The sequence below is a fragment of the Salvelinus sp. IW2-2015 genome, unplaced genomic scaffold (assembly GCF_002910315.2).
Source record: "Salvelinus sp. IW2-2015 unplaced genomic scaffold, ASM291031v2 Un_scaffold19, whole genome shotgun sequence".
NCBI lineage: Eukaryota > Metazoa > Chordata > Actinopteri > Salmoniformes > Salmonidae > Salvelinus > Salvelinus sp. IW2-2015.
Window position 1 is genome coordinate 957,277 of NW_019942505.1, and position 21,556 is coordinate 978,832.

General features: G+C 42.1%; 2 protein-coding genes across 2 annotated transcripts; both read left to right on the forward strand.

The window, feature by feature from the left end:
* The first annotated feature begins 1,817 nt into the window (after window positions 1–1,817).
* LOC112068023 (UPF0669 protein C6orf120 homolog) lies at window positions 1,818–5,572 on the forward strand. Its single transcript, XM_024135020.1, has 2 exons — window positions 1,818–1,963; window positions 2,851–5,572. The coding sequence occupies exon 2, from the start codon at window positions 2,915–2,917 to the stop codon at window positions 3,464–3,466; it is 552 nt and encodes a 183-aa protein (XP_023990788.1). The 5' UTR covers window positions 1,818–1,963; window positions 2,851–2,914; the 3' UTR covers window positions 3,467–5,572.
* A 787-nt stretch (window positions 5,573–6,359) lies between these two features.
* On the forward strand, window positions 6,360–21,071 carry LOC112068021 (WAS/WASL-interacting protein family member 2). Its single transcript, XM_024135015.2, has 8 exons — window positions 6,360–6,802; window positions 8,409–8,542; window positions 9,009–9,141; window positions 10,634–10,756; window positions 12,466–13,260; window positions 17,489–17,725; window positions 18,268–18,378; window positions 18,732–21,071. Exons 2-8 carry the CDS (start codon window positions 8,480–8,482, stop codon window positions 18,773–18,775), a joined length of 1,506 nt encoding a protein of 501 aa, XP_023990783.1. The 5' UTR covers window positions 6,360–6,802; window positions 8,409–8,479; the 3' UTR covers window positions 18,776–21,071.
* Window positions 21,072–21,556: the final 485 nt, after the last annotated feature.

Genomic DNA, 21,556 nt, shown 5'->3' on the forward strand with positions numbered 1-21,556 from the left:
AAAAAAAAAAAAAAGATGCAGTGATTTATTTTAATGTTGAGGAAAAACTTTCATTGATTCTTAAGAATTAGTAAAACAACACTACTTGGGCCTTTAGTGCAGTTAACACCAGGAAACTTTAGTTAAAGAATATGTACTGGCCCAGTTTGAACTTTGAAATKATAGGATTTACTTAACACTGCTATTGAACTCTGAAGCCTTAAATTGGTCACGTGGTTTGCAATAATTATTACACTGAAGTGGGTGATATTCCACTGCAAAGTAAAAAATATTGTTTCTAACATAACAGATCTACACACAGACTTGTTGAACGAGTATATCTACATAGAATTTGATGTGGCTTAGAAAACATTTACCGGAGAAGATCATCAAAATAATTGTCACTCTTTCCCTGGAACATTTGTTGTGCTTTTGTTTAAAAATACAGTTGGTGTTCATTAAAGTAAAAAAAAAAAAGAAGAAAAAAAGACTTCAACAATGTGAAACTAGTAGAGTTGATTTATGATTGAGGTGTGAGTGTGCATGCCTGGAAACCAGTTGATATGTAATTTAACCATTCTTAATCCAATTTAATACATTTTTGTATGATCCTAATAAGCAAAAACATGATCATAAATAGATTACAAATGGTTCTAGGAAAAACTGCAATAGAAATGAACGCTGTAAATAATTGAAGTTGACCTAAATGAGAATAAAGAAAATGGGTATGATGTGTAGATGGTGGGAAGTAAAATCAGTCTATACATTTTGTTTCACAAGGTGTAAACTTGCGGTGGGGGATGTTGGTATATCTGAGATTTACATGCCGTTATATTTTCATTGCAGTATTAGGCTGCAGTCCAACGCTTTGTACTAGTGGGTGGGGAAAAAATGACTCAGTTTTTCATCATCTGATTGCTCAAACTTCGTTTTGAATGTCACATTGCTTCCGAGAAAAAAACGTTATTGGCAGAACGGCTGTGACGCTAGTGTTGCCAAAGCAGAAATTAAGATGCAGTACAATAAAGTAATGTGGTAATATCCTTCAATATGAGAGATTGTCTTTTCACCTTGGTTTACAGTACCTTGATCGGATGATGCATTGATATGCTAATGAGTCTTCAAATCCAGTTTATTTTTTTTTACCCCTTTCTATAATCCAACGCACAGTGCTTGGAAACTGTAATACTAGAAACCTGATCTTGACGGCTGTATATAACGGGGTTGTGGACCGCTGGTCTAACTGCACTTCATGCATTGATCAAAACATTGTAATGTGTAAGCATTTTCTACAAAGAAATAATGCTGACATCATTCGACCAATGTGTAGTAACTTTTTTTTGTATCTCTTTGTAGGCTACTAAAATGGTGTTTGGGGTTCAGAGCTCCTCTAGCAACAACATTACTGCTGTGTGAAGCTTATATAACAGTTTAACTTTAGTCCGTCCCCTCGCCCCGACCCGGGCGCAAACCAGGGACCCACGAAGCATTGTTACCCATCGCTCCACAAAAGCCGCGGCCCTTGCAGAGCAAGGGGAACCACTACTTCAAGGTCTCAGAGCAAGTGACGTCACCGATTGAAAGGCTATTAGCGCGCACCACCGCTAACTAGCTAGCCATTTCACATCCGTTACACGTACAAACAAGTTACCGAGGGGTGTGGGTATGAACTTGACAATAAATAGATCAGGTTACTGTAAATAACTTATAGAGAACTGGTTAGGATCACATTGTCTATTTATATAGAAGTTCCCATATCAAATGTACATTTTTAGGATGACGTGATTAATATAGGCCCAGTGTTACCTGGTTGTTTGTGTTCAATTATGAATGTACTACTTTCCCTGCACCGTAGGCGGCGCCAGTGGATGTTTAGGTGTGAGATACCCCGGAAAACGGAAGAAGTGAACTTTACACTGACTGGCTCGTTAGTTACTGGCAAAACAATAACCATTACTAAATCTGTGCTCGGAACAATGTACTGGTGAGTAGCTAATTGTCTTGTTCCACAAACCTGCTAAATATTGTGATAACAGTAATTGTTGCTTCTCGTCGCCCCGGAAATTTGTTTGTGCTAGACAACTAATTTAACGTTAGTTAGTTATGTAACGTTAATTTAGCGTAGCCAGTTAGCAAGCTAGCCAGTTTGCTAGGATGAAGAACGCTGGCAGCAGTAGCTTGCTCCTTGTAAGGCTGATGAAATGTAGCTATGTTCATATCAAGTAAAAATCTATTTGCTTATGTATTGTTAAATATATACATTTTGCATATAGTTAACTAGCCACCAGAACAATACTCACTTGACGTTTCGCTATCTAGCTAAAGTGTCCACATCATGGCCACGCGCTGTCAAACGTTGCAAAGCAAACAATTGCTTTAGGACTATATTCTGCGTTAGCGCATAACTGAGTCTAGCGTTATAATCTATTTTGTTAATGGGATTAGCCAGTCTGTGGCTGCTCTATAACAAAATCACAGGCCAGCGACTTGGACGTGAGCATTAGCCAGCAGTCAATGCAAGGCAGACAGACAGGGTGTGCGTAACGTCTTTACAGATGGCTATTCAAGAAGTAACTGCTAAACATGTGTAGTATAATACAAGGTTGCAGAGGTCACACATTGCTAATCTTTAGAAGAAGCTAGCTTGCTATTGTATTTATAGAGCAGAGATAGTGCATGGCTTGTAGCCAATACAGTGCTCTACAGACAKGAGGTGTCAGTTTTCTAAACATCCCTTAAAAGTAAATTGGCAGTCTGACACTATGTTCTGGCTGAAGACCATATTTCCCCCTTGAGGATTTGCCCTGTACAAGCTTTATCATGCTTATACTGTACTGTAGGTAATGCATTTGTTTCTGTGTTGCCCTTCAGGTTATCAACAGATGGTAGAAGGTGGGTGTTGTCCAGTTGGTGACTCTGACCATCCATCTCCACTATGGTGCTGTGCAGCAGCCTGCTGGCTGTGGCGTTCCTCCTGTCTCWGGCTGGGGGGTTCCTGCACTCTTTGGAAGAGGATGCCCTTCCTACGGAGTGGGTCCTGCTCCACGTGGTGCAGGGCCACATCGGGGCGGGGAACTACAGCTACCTGCGGCTCAACCACGATGGCAAGATCATCCTGCACATGCGCAGCCTCAAGGGGGACGCAGACCTGTACGTCTCAGACAAAACTCTGCGGCCCAGCTTCGACACCTACAAGCTGCAGTCTGCCACCTGCGGCCAGGACGTGGTCGTAGTGCCTGGAGACTTTGTGAGGCCCGTGGGGATTGGCATTTACGGGCACCCATCGCACCAGGAGAGTGAGTTTGAGATGAGGGTGTTTTATGATCAGACTTCCCTCCAGGACCCGTTCGATAAAAGGTTGTACCCCTCTGAGGAGGACGGGGGGAAGCAGAGATATGCTCCAGAGGATGACTTTGAGGAAGAGGAGTCCATCTTCTGGACTATTTTAATCGGGATTCTGAAGATTATACTTGAAATTTTGTTCTAAGAAATGTGTGCTGCTGCTCTCTGCCATGTGCATTTAGAATGAGGATACTTGTGGTGTAGTTGAGCTGAGTGCATGTGTTAATCTCTGGGCCCGGTTTCCCAAAAACATTTTAAGGCTAAGTTCATCTTAGAACCATAGGATGCTTTTGGGAAACCTGGGCCTGGCATTGGTTGGGCCTGGCATCTGAAATTAACCTGAGGGGAAGAAGCGGAAAAATCTAAGGGAATATATTTTTTTATTTCGTAATTCAATTGAKTATCTTTTGATTAATGACGAAGGCAATGCCTCAATACGTTGCTTGTGAAAAAATTATTGAATCAAACCACTAGTATTTGCATATCTATATCAATTTTGCCATCTGATTTAAATGACTGGGTTATGTTCTGTATCTATGGACGCAAGCCAGACACAAATCTTAGGTTGCTACCCAGGCAGGCTGGTCATTAATTCTATCGGTTGCCAGAGACACGACCCAGTCGTTCACTCTTTTTGTTCTGTATCTGTGGACGCAACCCAGTCRTTCATTCGAAATGTTCTATTGCCATGCTGGCTGGCAACATTCTTATCCCTTGCTTGCTAGCTAGCCAACTATGGTTAACTTAGTCAGGTCAAACAGCGCAACCAGAATAACAGCAAAGTAACTGCGTTTGTTTAAGCTGTTTTCCAGAGACATTTCTCATCAGGACACTGTTCAGAGGAATTAGCTAACACAATCCCTTCAAACTGAAGTTGGAAAGACTACAAACTAGCTGCATTTCGTTTTACCGATCCTATTGACATTTCTTTGTGTATATCCATAAAAATGATGCCAGTTGATTCATGATTTCGACTGGCTAAGAAAAGCTGTCTGCCTRCCTATCCTGTCCCAACACGTTCATTACTATGGGACAGCTGGAGATCGAATTTCAATTTTGAAACAATGTTGCAAATGTCAGAGATGGACAGCAAGGTTTATACAAATCTCCGCTGTTGAAAATCAACTGCTAGTTGAAAAGAAATGGGAGATAGGTATTTAAACGTCATAGCTTTAGCCGGTGGAAATTTTTGGAATAGACACCGGCTGGAATGCGTCCCAAAACACCAGGCAGAGAGAGCGTTCACTAAGTGTCGTTGAGGCACGTCGATACTGATAGGATCGGGAATAAAGACAACGCTGCTCTCTGATCAGCTTTCTCCATTCAAATCTTACCATAACATTCTAATTATTCCACGATACTGACGATGGATCAGCTCACAGAAAGATATCACATATGGCTAAAATATTAGGCAAATCAAGATTTGGCACATCATGAAATGTATATTAAGACAAATTACAGACAGTATCATACAAGTAGCAAAATGGAACTCAATTGATTGAACATGAAATGTATTTCAATATGATTTGAAATGGGCCTATATCCTACTTACTGTAGGCTATTTAGATTTTAATGCAGTCATCTCGGTTTTAATTTGAAGAGTGTTTTTATACCTCGCTTGTTTGTATCAATTGCAAAGATGTTGGCATCTTTGTATTTGTAATGAACTCCGTTCTGAAGTTATCAGCAGTCCGAGGCAAATAAACTGTAATTTTATGTTTAGTGGAGATCTGTGTATCAAGTGACGCCGGAGGGAAAAAAGCATCTATCGATGCACTTAGCTGTGCTACGAGTGGTCTGAGCCAGGCATTCGATTACGAGCGTTTAAGTCCAACAATGGTTTTTGGAAACAGCTCAGAGATTTAACGATGYGCCTACAAAGGTTCTAATGATGAACTTCGCCTTAAGATGTTTTTGTGAAACTGGGCCCTGTTCAATAGGTTCCAAATGGGAACAAATTACTTGAAGTGGAGGCGGCAGGCACTACCTGAAACTTTTCAATAGGAATGATCTTTTGCGTTACCATTTGAAAACGTTTGCTCCCATGTGTGCCTAATGAATAAGACTCAGGTCTAAATTGGTGTCCTGGGTCTGAATTATGCAACAACTAAATATCAGTACACCAGAGAGCAGAGATGTTCAACAGTGCCTTTTGATCTGTCATGTCTTGGCTGAATGGCAATGCAACATCTCATGCAAATGGAGTCATTTTATAAGATTTTCAAATAAAGAGGTTTATCTTTGCAAAATACCTAGTGTCAGATTGTCTGTCTGGGATATCACAATAATTTTGTAAAATGAATTCAGATTCACTAAGTGCAATGATTATCAGTTTGTTCACTTGACTGTACAAGTATCAGACTCAGTGAAATGCATATAGGTTTCTCTTACAAGCAATATTTGTATATTTTTCTTAACATTTTACATGCATGAACACACATCTGACATAAGGCAAAAGCAAGAAGAGGACCCTGCTCCACACACRAGGGTGTCCTCAAAGTTTTTAAACTAATTATAGATCGTTTCTCGTGAGTGTCCTACAGGTTTCATTCCATGGAGGTCGCTGTTTTCCCAGTTGATAAACTTATTTTTATTTTCATATTTTTTACATATTTTTTTCTTTTTTTATGAACACGAATACAAAAACAAATATACAAACAAGAGTACATAAAGCTTAACAGACGGGCATTGCATATCGAATACATTTTCAATTTGTCAAAGTTTTATGGTGGGTATTGCTTTTTTGTTTTTATATTTACTGATTTCAAAATATAATTTCAATAGTGTGAAGAGGGGTTTGTTTTTTGCCCACTTCATTTTATGGATAAAGGATCTTCCATGAAAAATAAACAAATTAACAATGAAAGTTAAATCAGGATCCATATCATTTGGATCAAAATAAAACAGAGTCTCTAAGATTAACATTATTAGTCGTTTCTTTTAAAATAAAATCTAACTCTTCTGACGTAAGAACAGTCMCAAAATAAATGGTCAGTTGATAAACTCGTCGGCAGTGATCCTGTTACCTGCCTCCATTTTGTGTTGGACGGCCCATTTCCGGGTTTCTGAGAAACAGTTGTGAAGGGAGAATCTCGCTTTGCTTGCTGGTCAAGACGAGAGCAGAATAAAAAGTACATGAAAATAGRATATAAACTGGAGATACGCGTACCTCGAATTAGCTTTTGCACATAAATATAACTTGTTTACAGCCATAGTTAAAACGCCAGCTAAATTCCACTTGACAGCTGTCGCGAGTAAACAGTAACTTAGCTAGCAAGCTAACTTTGGGTATCGGATTTAGTTGATTTCGCTAGTAAACTAATTTAGCTGCTAGTGTCCCGCAGTTTTTATTAGATTTTCTAAGCAAGTAACCAAGAGAGCCGCCTACTGCCTGGGATTGTGTTAACTAGCAAACTTGCCACAACTGCAGTTTCCATTCATGTTGTTATTGAAGACGAGACTCACAATCCTTCGAGACGGGGTAAGTCACTGCCAATCCACCCAGCTAACGTTCGTTAAATCAACATGTTTTACAGATAATGACTAGTTAACACACTTTATAGACATGTTACTTATATTGCTACATTAATTTAAACAACAATGCCCAGTTATGTAGTTCAACTTTTAGGCCAAGAGGAAGGAATTGCATTTTTCTTCTAACTTGCATGTTTTTGGGCTCGCTCACCTGTCACCTCTTGTAGATTGACGGAGTGTGCATAGACATTGGCTAGCGACTCGAGACCACTTATGATTTGGAATGTTCCCTTGTCAAATCTGTGCTTACAGTTCAGTAACAAACTCAGTCACATTTTCTGCATATCATAAAGTGAAATTCAAGTGACACTTCTGACTCAGGCCTGCTCGTTTTAGGATTGCTAGTTTGTTTTATATGACGTTAGGCCCAAAATACTTAATGACATCATGCACTTTTTTCTCATTTATTTCCCCGTCCACAAAAGMATAGAACTAACTCAATTGGTCACATATTAGGTTGGAGAAGGACACCTCCCCTACCTTGTAAGAATGTCATAAAACTTTAGACATAGGATTAACATTGTAGTCCATTGGCAATTCTCCAAGTAGGCGCATGTACAGGTGKTAACTGCCAAAATAATGAAAACACTACAGTAAATCAGGAATGCAAAGTATATTGARAGCAAGTGCTTCCACACAGGTGTGGTTTCTGTGTTAAGCAATTAACATCCCATAATGCTTAGGGTCATGTACAAAAATGCTGGGCAGGCCATTATTTTGGCTACCATGGCTATGCCCCCATAGGATGACAATKCCCCGTGTGGAAGCATGAGTGGTCACTGAATGGTTTGATGAGCATGAAAATGATGTTACCCATATGCCATGGCTGCCTCAGTCACCAGAGCTCAACATAATTTAACATTTATGGGAGATTCTAGAGACATTTTGATTGGTGTAAATGGTTGGTGCCGGTAGGGCAAAAACAATAACATCAAATCTTGTCAATGGATGAGTCATGAAGTGGTGGGCTGTGCTGTCCACTCTCGGTTTTGCTCACTCGAGGTAGCAACTTACAACGGCTGCTGCGTTTCCGTTCCTTATCGCCTCACTGGCAAGCTCACCCGATGACATTCCATTTGTTTCTCTCTTCTGTGAAAACCTTTTCAAACACTCTTGACAGGTAGCTTGTGGAATGGAGTTTAGGGGTGAGCGAAGGAGGGTGGGGTTTGCTGCGCGGCCTAGCTCAACGTGCTGTATGTCTGTATTCACAATGAGCTCCGCCCAGCCAGCGAACTGGTTTGGGGCGCTCTACTGAGCTGAATCATTCTAGAGTGACTATATGCATGTAGAATTTGAGGATAGCTGTTTTTAGTGTGGGCCACGCCACCATTGTAGTCAACAACTACAAATAGAGGTGAATTGTAATGGTCCTTGAACAGATGTCCCAATGATATCTTGACTTGCCTAAATTCAATACAGTCTACCAATGTCAATCATGACACTGCAAGGATGTACAATTTTACTCTAACCCCAATTCGGTTCAGGAGTGTTCATTTTTTACCCTGTTGTGTGCATTTAATTGAGCCGAGACTCCCCTCTGTCTTGTTTCGCAGGAGTTTGAGGGTGTACCCAGAGCTGAGACGGTGAACAAACCTCCTCCCCAAGGTGCCCACAGAGGGACAGGATGCCCGTCCCTCCTCCTCCCCCTCCTCCTCCAGGACCCCCCCCTCCCCCCGCCTTCAACCAGGTCAGTCCAGCTCCTAAACCGATGTTCAAAACATGACAAAACTCAGAAGTCCTCTGAAGGGTTTCTAGAGATTCATAATTACATGATAAAATAACTGAAGTCATTCATTATTTGCTGTTGTATTGTTAAGGATGATACGACACCTTCTGATGTTAGATACTATGCCTAATATATTATTATGCCCACATTTCCCATAGTATGATTTCTAGGGTTGATATGCCTTGTTTATAAAGGCTGCAATTGAATTATGCAGTTTTTACCTTTTAAACAAATCCAAACACAAACCAAGAAGGTGTAAGCTGGCCAAACACACAGGCACCATGTGGATTACTATCGACTTGCACCATAATGCTGCATTGCCATCTACTTTATCTGTTGCTATAACGACAGTACGTTATGCAGTTCATGTTATCATTTGCGTGGTCAACCTAACTAACATGGTGGTTTGCTCATATCCTCTCCTCAGGCGAACACTAGAGCACCTAAGTTGAATCGGGATGAGGTGAAGGGGAGAGGAGCGTTGCTCTCTGACATCTCCAAAGGAGCCAGGCTGAAGAAGGTTGGAGTGGTCAATGACCGAAGTGCACCTATTATAGAGAGTAAGTAGCATAGTTTCTATCTCCTATATGTTCACTAACTTTTGYACACTCCTCATTTCCCGCTGACACACACTCACACACAGACTATATGTACGTTTATACATGCATACATAGGGTACCAGTCAAAAGTTTGGACACACCTACTCATTCCAGGGTTTTTCTTTATTTGTACTATTTTCTACATTGTATAATAATAGGGAAGACATCAGCACTATGAAATAACACATATGGAATCATGTAGTAACCAAAAAAGTGTTAAACAAATCAAAATATATTTTTGATTCTTCAAAGTAGCCACCATTTGCCTTGATGACAGCTTTGCACTCTTGGCATGCATTCCAATTAACAGGTGTGCCTTGTTAAAAGTTTATTTGTGGAATTTCTTTCCTACTTAATGCGTTTGAGCCAATGAGTTGTGTTGTGACAAGGTAGGGATGGTATACAGAAGAGTGCCCTAATTGGTAAAAGACCAAGTCCATATTATGGAAAAATCAACTTAAATAAGCAAATAGAAATGACAGTCCATCATTACTTTAAAAAATGAAAGTCAGTCAATCGGGGAAAATGTCAATAACTTTGAAAGTTCTTCATGTGCTGTCGCAAAAATCATCGAGCGCTATGATGAAACTGGCTCTCTTGAGGACCGCCACAGGAATGGAAGATCCAGAGTTACCTCTGCTGAAGAGGATAAGTCCATTAGAGTTAACAGCCTCAGAAATTGTAGCACAAATAAATGCTTCACGGAGTTCAAGTAACAGACACATCTCAACATCAACTGTTCAGAGGACACTGTGAATYAGGCCTTCATGGTCGAATTGCTGCAAAGAAACCACTACTAAAGGACACCAGTAATAAGAAGAGACTAGCTTGGGCCAAGATACACGAGCAATGGACATTAGGCCGGTGGGAATGTTTTCTTTGGTCTGAGTCCAAATTTGAGATTTTTAGTTCCAACCGCYGTGTCTTCGTGAGATGCATAGTAGGTGAACGGATGATCTCCGCATGTGTTTGTCTCACCATGAAGGAGGAGGTGTGAGGGTGTTTTGCTTTGCTGGTGGTCAGTGATTTATTTAGAATTCAAGGCACACTTATCCAGCATGGCTACCACAGCATTCTCCAGCAWTGAGTTGGACCGCAGAGTGAAGGAAAAGCAGCCAACACGTGCTCAGCATATGTTGGAACTCCATCAAGACTGTTGGAAAAGCATTCCATGTGAAGCTGGTTGAGTGAATGCCAAATATATACTTAAAAAAAATATATATAATAGTTTTTTGGTTACTACATGATTTCATAGTTTTGATGTCTTCACTATTATTCTACAATGTACAAAATAGTAAAAATAAAGAAAAACCCTTGAATGAGTAGTGGTCCAAACTTTTGACTGGTACTATACATGCAAAATTCCTTGCCACAAATAGCTTTCAACAATGTCAATGCAAGCATTATCAACACAACAGTGTAACAAGGACATTTGTACCTCTGCTTTCCCCAGAACCAAAGGAAAGTGGTGGTGGCTGTGGTAGAGGAGGAGGAGGGAGCAGTGGTGGGTCAGGGGGAGGCTCTGGGGGCCTTTTCGCTGGGGGCATGCCAAAACTACGATCAGTTGGWGCTGGAGGTAAGCAGAATTCCCTTCATATGATTAGAATGTAAATGGGGCCCCATAAACTCAGCTTTATTTTTTGCCTGGTTCTGTTTTAGTTTTATCTTAAATTTGTTTTTCTAGGCCTCCCGAGTGGCGCAGTGGTCTAAGGCACTGCATCACAGTTGCTAGCTGTGCCACTAGAGATCCTGGTTCGAGTCCAGGCTCTGTCGCAACCGGCCACGACCGGGAGACCCACAGTTACAAGACTGTAACTACCTGTAACTGCGTCGTCCGCGTTCGGGGAGGGTTTGGCTGGCAGGGATGTCCTTGTCCCATCACGCTCTAGCGACTCCTGTGGCGGGCCAGGCGCAATGCACTCTGACACGGTCACCAGGTGCTTCTTCCGGGTTGGCTTCCGGGTTAAGCGGGCATTGTGTGAAGGTGCGGCTTGGTTGGGTCGTGTTTCGGAGGATGCATGGCTCTCAACCTTCGCGAGTCCGTACGGGAGTTTCAGCGATCAGACAAGACTGTAACTACCAATTGGCTACCACAGAATAGGGGAGAAAAAGGGCTAATTTTTATTTTTTCTTCCCAGGTTTGTTTTCCCACGTTTTTTCAGGTTTTCACGCTCAATCACACTTTAAATGTGCACAATACAGAAATTGCTCCACTATTTCCTGGTTGCTAAAATTCTAATAGTCAAATCAAATTTTATTTGTCACATGCGCGGAATACAACAACCTTACATGCTTACATACGAGCCCTTAACCAACAATGCTGTTAAATAAATAGTTAAGAAAATATTTACTAATTTATCGCCTAATTTCAAGCAAGTATAGTATAGAGAATCATTGTACCATCTCAAACGCTGCGAAATCTTTTCCATAACCAAAAAGATGGTGTTTGAAGCTGGTGTGAAAGACGTAAAAATCAAAACTTAAGAACAGGAAGCATAGAAATAGCACACACAGAACAGATTTACCACTTAAAYTTGCTTTCAATAAGAATGACATGTGTAACTCACATTTCTATGTGAATTTGGTCAGGTTGCCCCCAAAAAGTTACATATTGCAGCTTTAATAGAGAAAAAAAACAAGTTGGATGTTCTAAGTCCACAGCAATGCTTATTTAGATTTTTGGGTGTAGTTTAATGCAAGTTCGCACCAGCAAGAGACTGTTGTTCAGCAACGTTTCTGTAGCGCTTGTAATTGCAGAGTTTGCAAAACAAATGGCCGCTGGATTGATGCAAATAATCATATCATTCTGCCAGGTAGGCATAGGCTACATTTTAGTTAACGTTTAATTGGGAAGGTTTTTGGGGAAGCCTTTCCATCTCTACCAGAAGAAGGTTATCATTAGCATCATTGCTAACGGCTACAMAAAGTGTAGACATACGCGCGCCCACTGCGCACACACAGACGGGCATTCCTGTGCCATTTTAGAAAGTTGGGAATCACTGATGCATTTTTTTTTCAGGTTTTATGATTAACTTGGGCAAATAAATGACTAAGTTCAACACACTTTTTTGAATATTGTTGAATTCCATTTTGTCTGGATTCCGTCCACGTTCTCCACAACATGGATTTTATAGGGCCCTATATAAATACGCTACTATAAATATACTGCAGAAACAGACTGGCACCCAGGCTATTAGATGTTCTACATTTGCTATGAAGCTTGATGTGAATGGGTGTATTTATGCATAGTGTTCTAAAATGTGTGTTTCTATGCCTTCCTTCCAGACGCCTCAGTGGGCAGATCCGCCCTGCGTCCCCCAGGCTCCAGACCTGCAGCCCCCCGGCCCACCCCAGGCCGCTCTACCTCCCCCTCCCCAGGAGACAAACCCTCCCCAAGTGACAAACCTTCACCCCCGGAGCCCCAGCGCTCCCACCGCCCCTCTCTCCCCGACATCTYCCGCCCCCCAACCAGTGCCAGCTCCTCCCACTCCTCCACTGGGGGCATGAAGCACAGTACTTCAGGCTCAGCTCCGCCCCCTCCTTCAGGCATGAAACACAGCACATCAGCCCCACCCACTCCACCTTCTTCGACAGGGGCCATGAAGCCCAGCACATCCGCCCCAGCTCCTCCCCCGCCATTTAACCGAGGTGGTTACCGCAGCAATGCCCCGTCAACCCCGCAACAAAAGGCCCCAGTAGGCATCAGCAACAGCCGGGAGAAGCCCCTCCCCCCGCCGCCCCAAAGAGGCCCGGCTCTGCCCAGCTCTGGCCCTCCTCCTTCATCAAGACTGCCTCCTTCCTCCACGCGGCCGCCCACTGGGGGGTCCTCGGCGCCCCCTCCGCCCCCACCTTACAGGCACTCCTCTGGGGGCACCTCCAATGGCCCCATGGGGGACCATGGTGGAGATGGGGCTCCGAAACTCCCCCAGAGGCACAACTCTCTGCACCAGAAGAACACCTCAGGCGGCAGCTACGGCGGACGCAATCATGCACCTCCTCCACCCCCCTCGCCATCTCCAGGACCTCCAGGCGTTGGCAGACCACCCCCACCTGCCAGGGAGCCCCCCAGCAAGAGATCAGGTACTAGAACAAACCTCAATGTTTATATTGGGGAGCCGTTGGTCTTATCAAGGGACTACTGTCACAGTTTAATGACCTTTTCCAGATCAATCCTTTCTTCCACACACAATTTCATGGTCTGAAAGGAAAGGAMAGGATGGGTAGTAGCCATAGTCTTAGACATCTCAACATTGTTTATGTCCCATTATGGTGTCCGAGCATTGGACAGTGCCACTGAGTCAATTTTCTTSTACTACTACTACGAGTTGGCAAACGAACTGAAAGGGGGCATACTGTTTGTTACCTGTAGTGTGTTGTTGGAACAGGTATGAAGCCAAGGTTGCCGATTTTACTCCCACCTGCAGTTATAGAATGTTTGCTCACAAGTATCAAGTGCATTCTGAAAGTATTCAGACCACTTGACTTTTTCCACATTTTATTCTAAAATTGATTAAATTGTTTTTCCCCCCTCAATCGACACACAATACCCCATCATGACGAAGCAAAAACTGTTCTTTAGAAATGTTTGCAAATTCATGAAAATGTTAAATATCAAATGTATGTAAGTATTCATACCCTTTACTCTGTACTTTGTTGAAGCACCTTTGGCAGCCTTGAGTCTTCTTGGGTATGATGCACCTGTATTTGGGGAGTTTCTCCCATTCTTCTCTGCAGATCCTCTCAAGCTATTTTTAGGTCTCCAGAGATGTTCGATCGGGTTCAAGTCTGGGCTCTGGCTGGGCTACTCTAGGACATTCAAAGACTTGTCCCGAAGCCACTCCTGCATTGTCTTGGCTGTGTGCTTAGAGAAGTTGTCATGTCTGAGGTCCTGAGCGCTCTGGAGCAGGTTCTCATCAAGGACCTCTCTGTACTTTGCTCCTTTCATCTTTCCCTCTATCCTGACTAGTTTCCCAGTCCCTRCCGCAGAAAACATCCCCACAGCATGATGCTGCCACCACCATGCTKCACTGTGGGATGGTGCCAGGTTTCTTCCAGATGTGATGCTTGGCATTCAGGCTAAAAAGTTCAATCTTGGTTTCATCAGACCATAGAATCTTGTTTCTCATGGTCTGAGAGTCTTTAGGTRCCTTTTGGCAAACTCAACTTTTACTGAGGAGTGGCTTCAGTCTAGCCACTCTACTATAAAGGCCTGATTGGTGGAGTGCTGCAGAGATGGTTGTCCTTCTGGAAAATTCTCCCCATCTCCACAGAGGAACTCTAGAGCTCTGTCAGTGACCATCGGGTTCTTGGTCACTTCCCTGACCAAGGCCCTTCTTCCCCGGGTTGCTCAGTTTGGCCGGGTGGCCAGCTCTAGGAAGAGTCTTGGTGGTTCCAAAGTTCTTCCATTTAAGAATTATGGAGGCCACTGTGTTCTTTGGGACCTTCAATACTGCAGATGTTTTTTGGTACCCTTCCCCAGATCTGTGCCTCGACACAATCCTGTCTCTGAGCTCTACGAACAATTCCTTCGACCTCATGGCTTGGTTTTTGCCCTGACATGCACTTTCAACTGTGGGATCTTATATAGACATGTGTGTGTGCCTTTCCAAATCATGAGCAATCAATTGAATTTACCATAGGTGGACTCCAATCAAGTTGTAGAAACATCTCAAGGATGATCAATGGAAAACGGATGCACCTGAGCTCAATTTCAAGTCTAATAGCAAAGGGTCTGAATACATATGTAAATAAGGTATTTCTGTTTTTTGTTTTTTATAAATTTGCAAACATTTWAAAAAATATGTCCTTATGGGGTATKGTGTGTAGATGGTAATTTAATTAATTTTAGAACGAGGCTGTAATGTAACAGTGAAAAAAGTCAAGGGGTCTGAATACTTTTGGGATGTACTGTAATTTATTGGCTGATCCCTCCTGATGACCTGGATGGAATCATGTGATCCTTACTTAACCATAGAAAGTCCCCAATGGCACGGCCCATGCTAAATTGGGCTTTTGGGCACTAGAGTCCTCTATCTATCTCTATGGTAAATAGGTCTGACCCCGTTTGGTCGATAGGCTGATGGTCGACCAAGATTATTATTTTTTTTGTCTAGCAGTGGCAAATATGTATTTAAAAATCATGTCTAATTCATGCCTGTCTGAGTGGACTAATCCATTACGGAGGCTGCGGGAATGGCACACCAGTAGTACATTTACCSTTAATTCCCATTTCTAATCTGCAATGTTTGGTTACGGTAATTTCTGTTAATGCAGTCATTAMATTTTTATTACGGTCTTACTGTTCTCATTGTAGGAGTGGACACATTGTTTGCAGAGCGCACAACCTAGGCTACACTTGTGAAGTTTTGGTTTATTTCATTCGATTTACGAGTTGTCAATGTGTTCATTGTCTTTTGTTTGGAGTGCTATTGTCAATCTTGAGTAAGGACACGCACCTGATTTATACATATAGAAGTAGGACTACTCTACCTGGCCTGCGTGCAAATGTAGGCCTATAAATATGCCTATTTGGGGAKCTGATACMATTTCTGATTTTCTTAACTCGCCATCACTGTGGAGCTTCTCAAAGTATTTTTTTTTCTTTGCCTCAAACAGCAAGTTAACAAAGTCTGTTTTACATCCATTGAGAAATACAATAATTCCTCAACGTAGCTTATTTGAACAATCTTTCCAGCTTTCTCACTTTCGATTACCACGCAGCATGAAAGGGGGGRAAAAGTAATGTTCAAATCTGGTGGAAACATCATAAAATAGGCCTACGGATGACTTTTTAGCCCTTGCGCAAATGGCCTACAGCTGTGTCTGTCTGTCTGGAGCTCACTGATGTGGGAAACTCTGAGCGCCCAGAATATTTTATACACTGTTGCAAGTTTGCTAGTTAATGGAAAAGGTTGCCGACCACTGGTGTAGCCTATTAGCGGCAGCAGCGGGCAGAGGAGGGTCGGGAGTAGGTTTTTGTTCTTCTGGTTAGGCTGTATAGATCTCTGGCTCCCTCCCTCTTTTAGCAATTTGTGTATTTTAAATGAAGCATCAGACAAGCTCAGTAGCCTACATATAGTTTATTTTGAAAAATACACCTTTTAAATTTTTTGCCAATCGATTGTTCGAAAGAACAGACGACTCTCGGTCAACCAATATTTTTTTGTTGGGGGGGGGGGGGCGGCAGCTCTAATGGTAATGGCAATATAACAATTGCTCCACCTTTTCAGAGGACCTAGGGGTTGATTTGGAATTGAACATTTTGAATACGCAGCCGCAAATTGTCATTAGACAGCTGAGGCCTTCGCCATGAGGCCTCCTGGTTTCTCTGCMTTCCACAAGTTCTCTGGAATATTCTGGCATTCCTTGCGCTCTCATTCTTTCTCTCTTTGCCAGCCTACAGTATCTAGTCTTTCTTGCAACTTGGCCAGTCCTGATTACTTGGGCATGGTATTTTATTTAAGGACATACAGTGTGTTTGGAAAGTATTCAGACCCCCTTAATTTTTCCACGTTTTGTTACGTCACAGCCTTCTAAAATGGATGAAATAATTTTTGCCCTCATCTATCTACACACATTACCCCATAATGTCAAAGCAAAACAGGTTTTTAGACATTTTTGCAAATGTATTAAAAATAAGAAACGATACCTTAAGTATTTTGACCCTTTGCTATGAAACTTATCCTTTTTCCATTGATCATCCTTGATGTTTCTACAACTTGATTGGAGTCCACCTGTGGAAAATTCAATTGATTGGACATGATTTGGAAAAGCACACACCTGTCTATATAAGGTCCTGCAGTTGACAGTGTATATCAGAGTAAAAACCAAGCCATGAGGTCGAAGGAATTGTCCGTAGAGCTCCGAGACCGGATTGTGTTGACGAATAGATCTGTGGAAGGGTACCAACAAATTTCTGCAGCATTGAAGGTCCCCAAGAACACAGTGCCCTCCATCATTCTTAAATGGAATAAGTTTGGAACCACCAACACTCTTCCCGAGAGCTGGCCGCCCGGCCAAACTGAGCAATCCAGGCAGAAGGGCCTTGGTCAGGGAGGTGACCAAGAGCAACAATTTAATCAATTAGAATAAGGCAATAGGGTAACAAATGTGGAAAAATCAAAGGGTCTGAATACTTTCAGAATGAGCTATACCACTTTTTCAGTTTACTGTAGAGTACAGTACATACATTTGTCAGAAAGTTACAGGTCGGAAGGGATATGTTTACGCCTTAACTGCTGCTATGCGATTATTTTAATCAGTCATCATCATGGTCTTACTATTGTGTGTTTGTTTGCTACCAATGCAGCCCCTTCTGCACCCAATCCTGGGTCACGAAACGGGGGTGGTGGGCAAGCCCCTCTTCCCCCGCCCCCCTACCGGATCCACAGTGCTGTCACTCCCAACACCACCTCCTCGGAGCCACCCCACCACACCCGGGGGCCCAGGCCCCCTCCACCCCCTTCATCTTCCTCCCGCACCGGACCCCCGCCGCCTCCCCCGCCAATCCGCAACGGACACTCCTCATCCTCCAAGTCCAATATAGGTGAGTCAGGACAGGCTAATGTCCTCCATGTCCTGATCCTCAGTGCCCCCTGTACATTCTGGTTTTCATGGAAGTCCAGTTTTTGAGCAACTGTCACTGCGTTTGATTAATATGATGTGATTGACGGCTTTTCATCGCTTTTTAGAATCTATCTTGTGTTGAGTATTAGCCTCCACAGCCCTGAACACAGTGTATTTGGAACACTATTGCCAYGTTAGCTCTCAAACCAACAGACATGTTGGAGACACTAGTAGCCTAGTTGTTGTTGGTAGTAGATTGTCAGGTATTATAGCTCCATATTCAAATGCCAGCTCAGTCATTTGAATGTCCCCTGGTTGTTCCTCTTGCGTTGTGACCAACCCAGAGCGTTCATAGAGTTCATAGATKGCACAGTCAGATTAAAGTTTCCAGGAGAACTGACCGTTGTGCATGGCTTTGTTAATGGAAATTACTAGAGCAAGCTCGAGAAGTCAAAAATGCACTAGTTTAGTGTTATCTTGATTTACAGTGTTGTGTTGACCTTTACCTTTCTGAACCCTCAGAGGATTTTGAGTCCAAGTTTGACTTCCACCCAGTGGAGGACTTCCCACCCCCTGAGGAATATAGGAATTTCACCAAGATCTACCCCAGCAAAAGCAATAAGCCTGGACCAGGTACAGGCTTAGGCTTAATTCATTCTCCACACCACTGCCTGCATACATACTGTACACAACATCCAATATATGGCCTCTGCACTACTGTCACAATGTTATTACCATATGGAATGTCAGCTGGGATTGAGTTAAAGTGAATATGGGCTCTTTCAAAATTGTCTTTCCGTGATTCTGTCGACTTGCCTCCTTTGCAATCGTATTGGAGAAGGTCCATGATCCCTCCCCTTCTCCAATTTGTTTTGAGAATGATGCGAGGAATTGAGTCAATATTCATAGAAAAAAAAGAGCCACACGGTTGTTTTTGGAGGTAAGAACTTACCTGATGTAACCTTTGCTTCCTCTACTTCCTGTAGGCATGATCCGAGGAGTACCTCCAGCGCCACCGGTGGCAAGGTGAACTATGGAATTCAGGAACAAAATGACTTTAATTAATAACTCAGTCTAATCAGAGGACGTTCAGGGGAGTGGCATGACACTCGAAACACATACAGGTCTAAACATAGACACTTTATAAGACCAGCCGGAAACAAGTCAACCCCAAACATTATAGAAAATTCAATAGTCTTGTTCGACGCTACGTTTTTACAAAACCCTACACTACCAGTCGCTCTCTTTTGCACAAACACTTCAGACACTTCTGTTTCAGCATGATAGAACAAAACCACTCTGAACTGAGGTGCTGAAGAACAGACCTGTTTGACTGTTGTGGCCACAAGCCAATCTTTCTGCAAGATGGGGGGGCGTTGCATTGATTATACTTTATAGCAGCAGGACCAACTAAGAATTCTGCATTTCATCTTTTGAAATGTGTGCATAATCCACGATAATAATGATGTTGATGATTTCCTGCGATTTATGAATGATGTTTTTAAAATGTTCTATGGTTAACTGCAGTAACTGTGCCGTCAGTGGGAAAATATAGGACACACACCAACGTTGCCAACAATGCGTTGTATCAATAGTACGTGGTGGTTTTTAAAAAATGCCGTGCTTCCAGTGCCCTGAGGAGAAGGTGTGTGTGGAATAGAATTCTCTCCCTTGATGTGCCAATAGTTGGGTGAAGTAGAATGAGGGGCCTCTCACACTTAGAAAAGCTGTCGTTTGCGTCACACAGATATGGCTTCGTTTTTTGGTATCTCGTTTTTCATTACTTTGAGTAATGAAATGGGGACAGGAGAAATGACTTAAATGCTTGTCATGCTATGAGAGGTTGAGTCTTGCTGACAGTGAGTAACAGTCTTTACATTGTGTGAGGGGCATTCCCAATTAGATATGTTTAATTCTTCCTCATGGCATTGCTCTGTGGCAGCATAACCGCTTAACCTTGGCACCTGTGAATGCCATGTTTTTACACTAGAGAACAGAAAGTGCTGCTCAGATCGGTTGCATTCTAGGTTTATCTGAAACAAAAACACTACGAAATGCTTCAGGGATCTGCCGCTCCTCTTTAATTAGCGYTAGCTGCCAAAGCTCCTTTACTTTATTGATCAAGGAAGGCGTTTGAGAGTACTGTATGAAATTCTACTTTCACTTTGTTCAATGCTGTTCCTGTTTCTTGCCACAAGGGGGTGATCATGGTTAAATTATTACCCTCGTTCCTTTCTTTGGACCAAGGGWAGCTTTGCAGGGCTGTCAGTCATTCAACCCTGTCTTTCAGGAGTTCCTTCAAGGAACATTTTTTTTTTTAATACATTCTTTTTTAAACTAAAATATTTGATTTTACTGCTGGTGGCCCTTTTGGAATAGACCTTATCATGGCCACAGGGAAACCATAGTGCTTGAGTTTTTAATGCATTCCTATGCAAGGAACGGTTTTGTATGTATTCTCACTTCTCGTTGGTAGCAACTAACCAAAAAGGAAACACCTAAGTGCCAGAAGAATGTGTARGGCGAAGTTGCTCCTAGAAGCTGATTTGGGGTCAGTTTTCCATATTCCCTACTAATGGTTAAGGTTAGGATTGGGGRAGGGAATCTTATCCTAGATCTGTACCTAGGTGAAACATCACCTGGAGCACCAGGGAACTATTTAGGCAGAGTAGGCCCCAGAAATGTCATCATGGTGGATTTATATAATTTTTATGACTTATGAGCTCCTAAATGTGTGATACCTATACTGTCATTGCATTGTGATTTCTGTTACGATTCCACTACAGTGAAAGAAAGCTACATGAGAATAGATTCCTTTTATCTTCTCCATTCCTGTTATGTAGTCCTCAGGCTGGTTGTTGCCTTACATATCTATTGTCATACTTATTGGTACCAGTGCATTTGTAATTTAAAAAAAAATATATATAATACTTTTTAATTATACTCACTTTTTGTATTAAATATGCAATAAATAATGTCTATTTACATAAAGTATGAGGAATTTGGAAATTGTAGTTATTGATATTTTAATGTTTGTAAAAAGCTTGTTATATAGGGAGGAATTTGATGAAAATGTTTATCAACAGGCCAGTTGTGAGCTTTGTCTGACAGCCAGAGAGACGGGTCTCTTTGCAGCACTTCTCTGTATGCCTGACTGTGTGTGTAACTTATGTAATTGATGGATATGTTCAGTCTCACACAGGTCACTCATTGACTGTGATTCTCATGTTCTCACCCTGTTCATTCCTACCATGGTCATTTCACTTGTTAATCAACCATGTTTTATCATTTGAAATAAATATATGCTTTTGGGGGGAAAAGGGGTACATGATTGTTCTGGTGTCCATTGTATTTGACTCTTTATCACCATGTCTATCATCCATCTTTTAAGCTTTTTTCAAATGCAATTTACAGTAATTTATTGTGGARGTTAATGATTGATATAGCTTACACAGAAACATGAACTCAAATTAGTTGGTTGTACAGTTACACACATTACATATATGCATTGTTTCAATATGTATGCCAGAGCACATATGCAGAAGTTATAGTAATAATCTCAAACTGCAATCAAGTTACTAACAACACCAGAGAATATTGTGTCAAATGTTACAATGCTGAATTTCCCGGGAAATTTCCAGTCCSCCAAAATACATATTATTGAAACTCCCGCCACCATGTACTTGTGTGACGTAGATACTGACGCTCCTGACAAACGAAGACGAACCAATGAGAGCCTGGGAAATAACAAAATGACACAAGAAGGACAAATCAGACCTTAGCCGCGGGAAGTCCAGCTGACTGGGGGAGG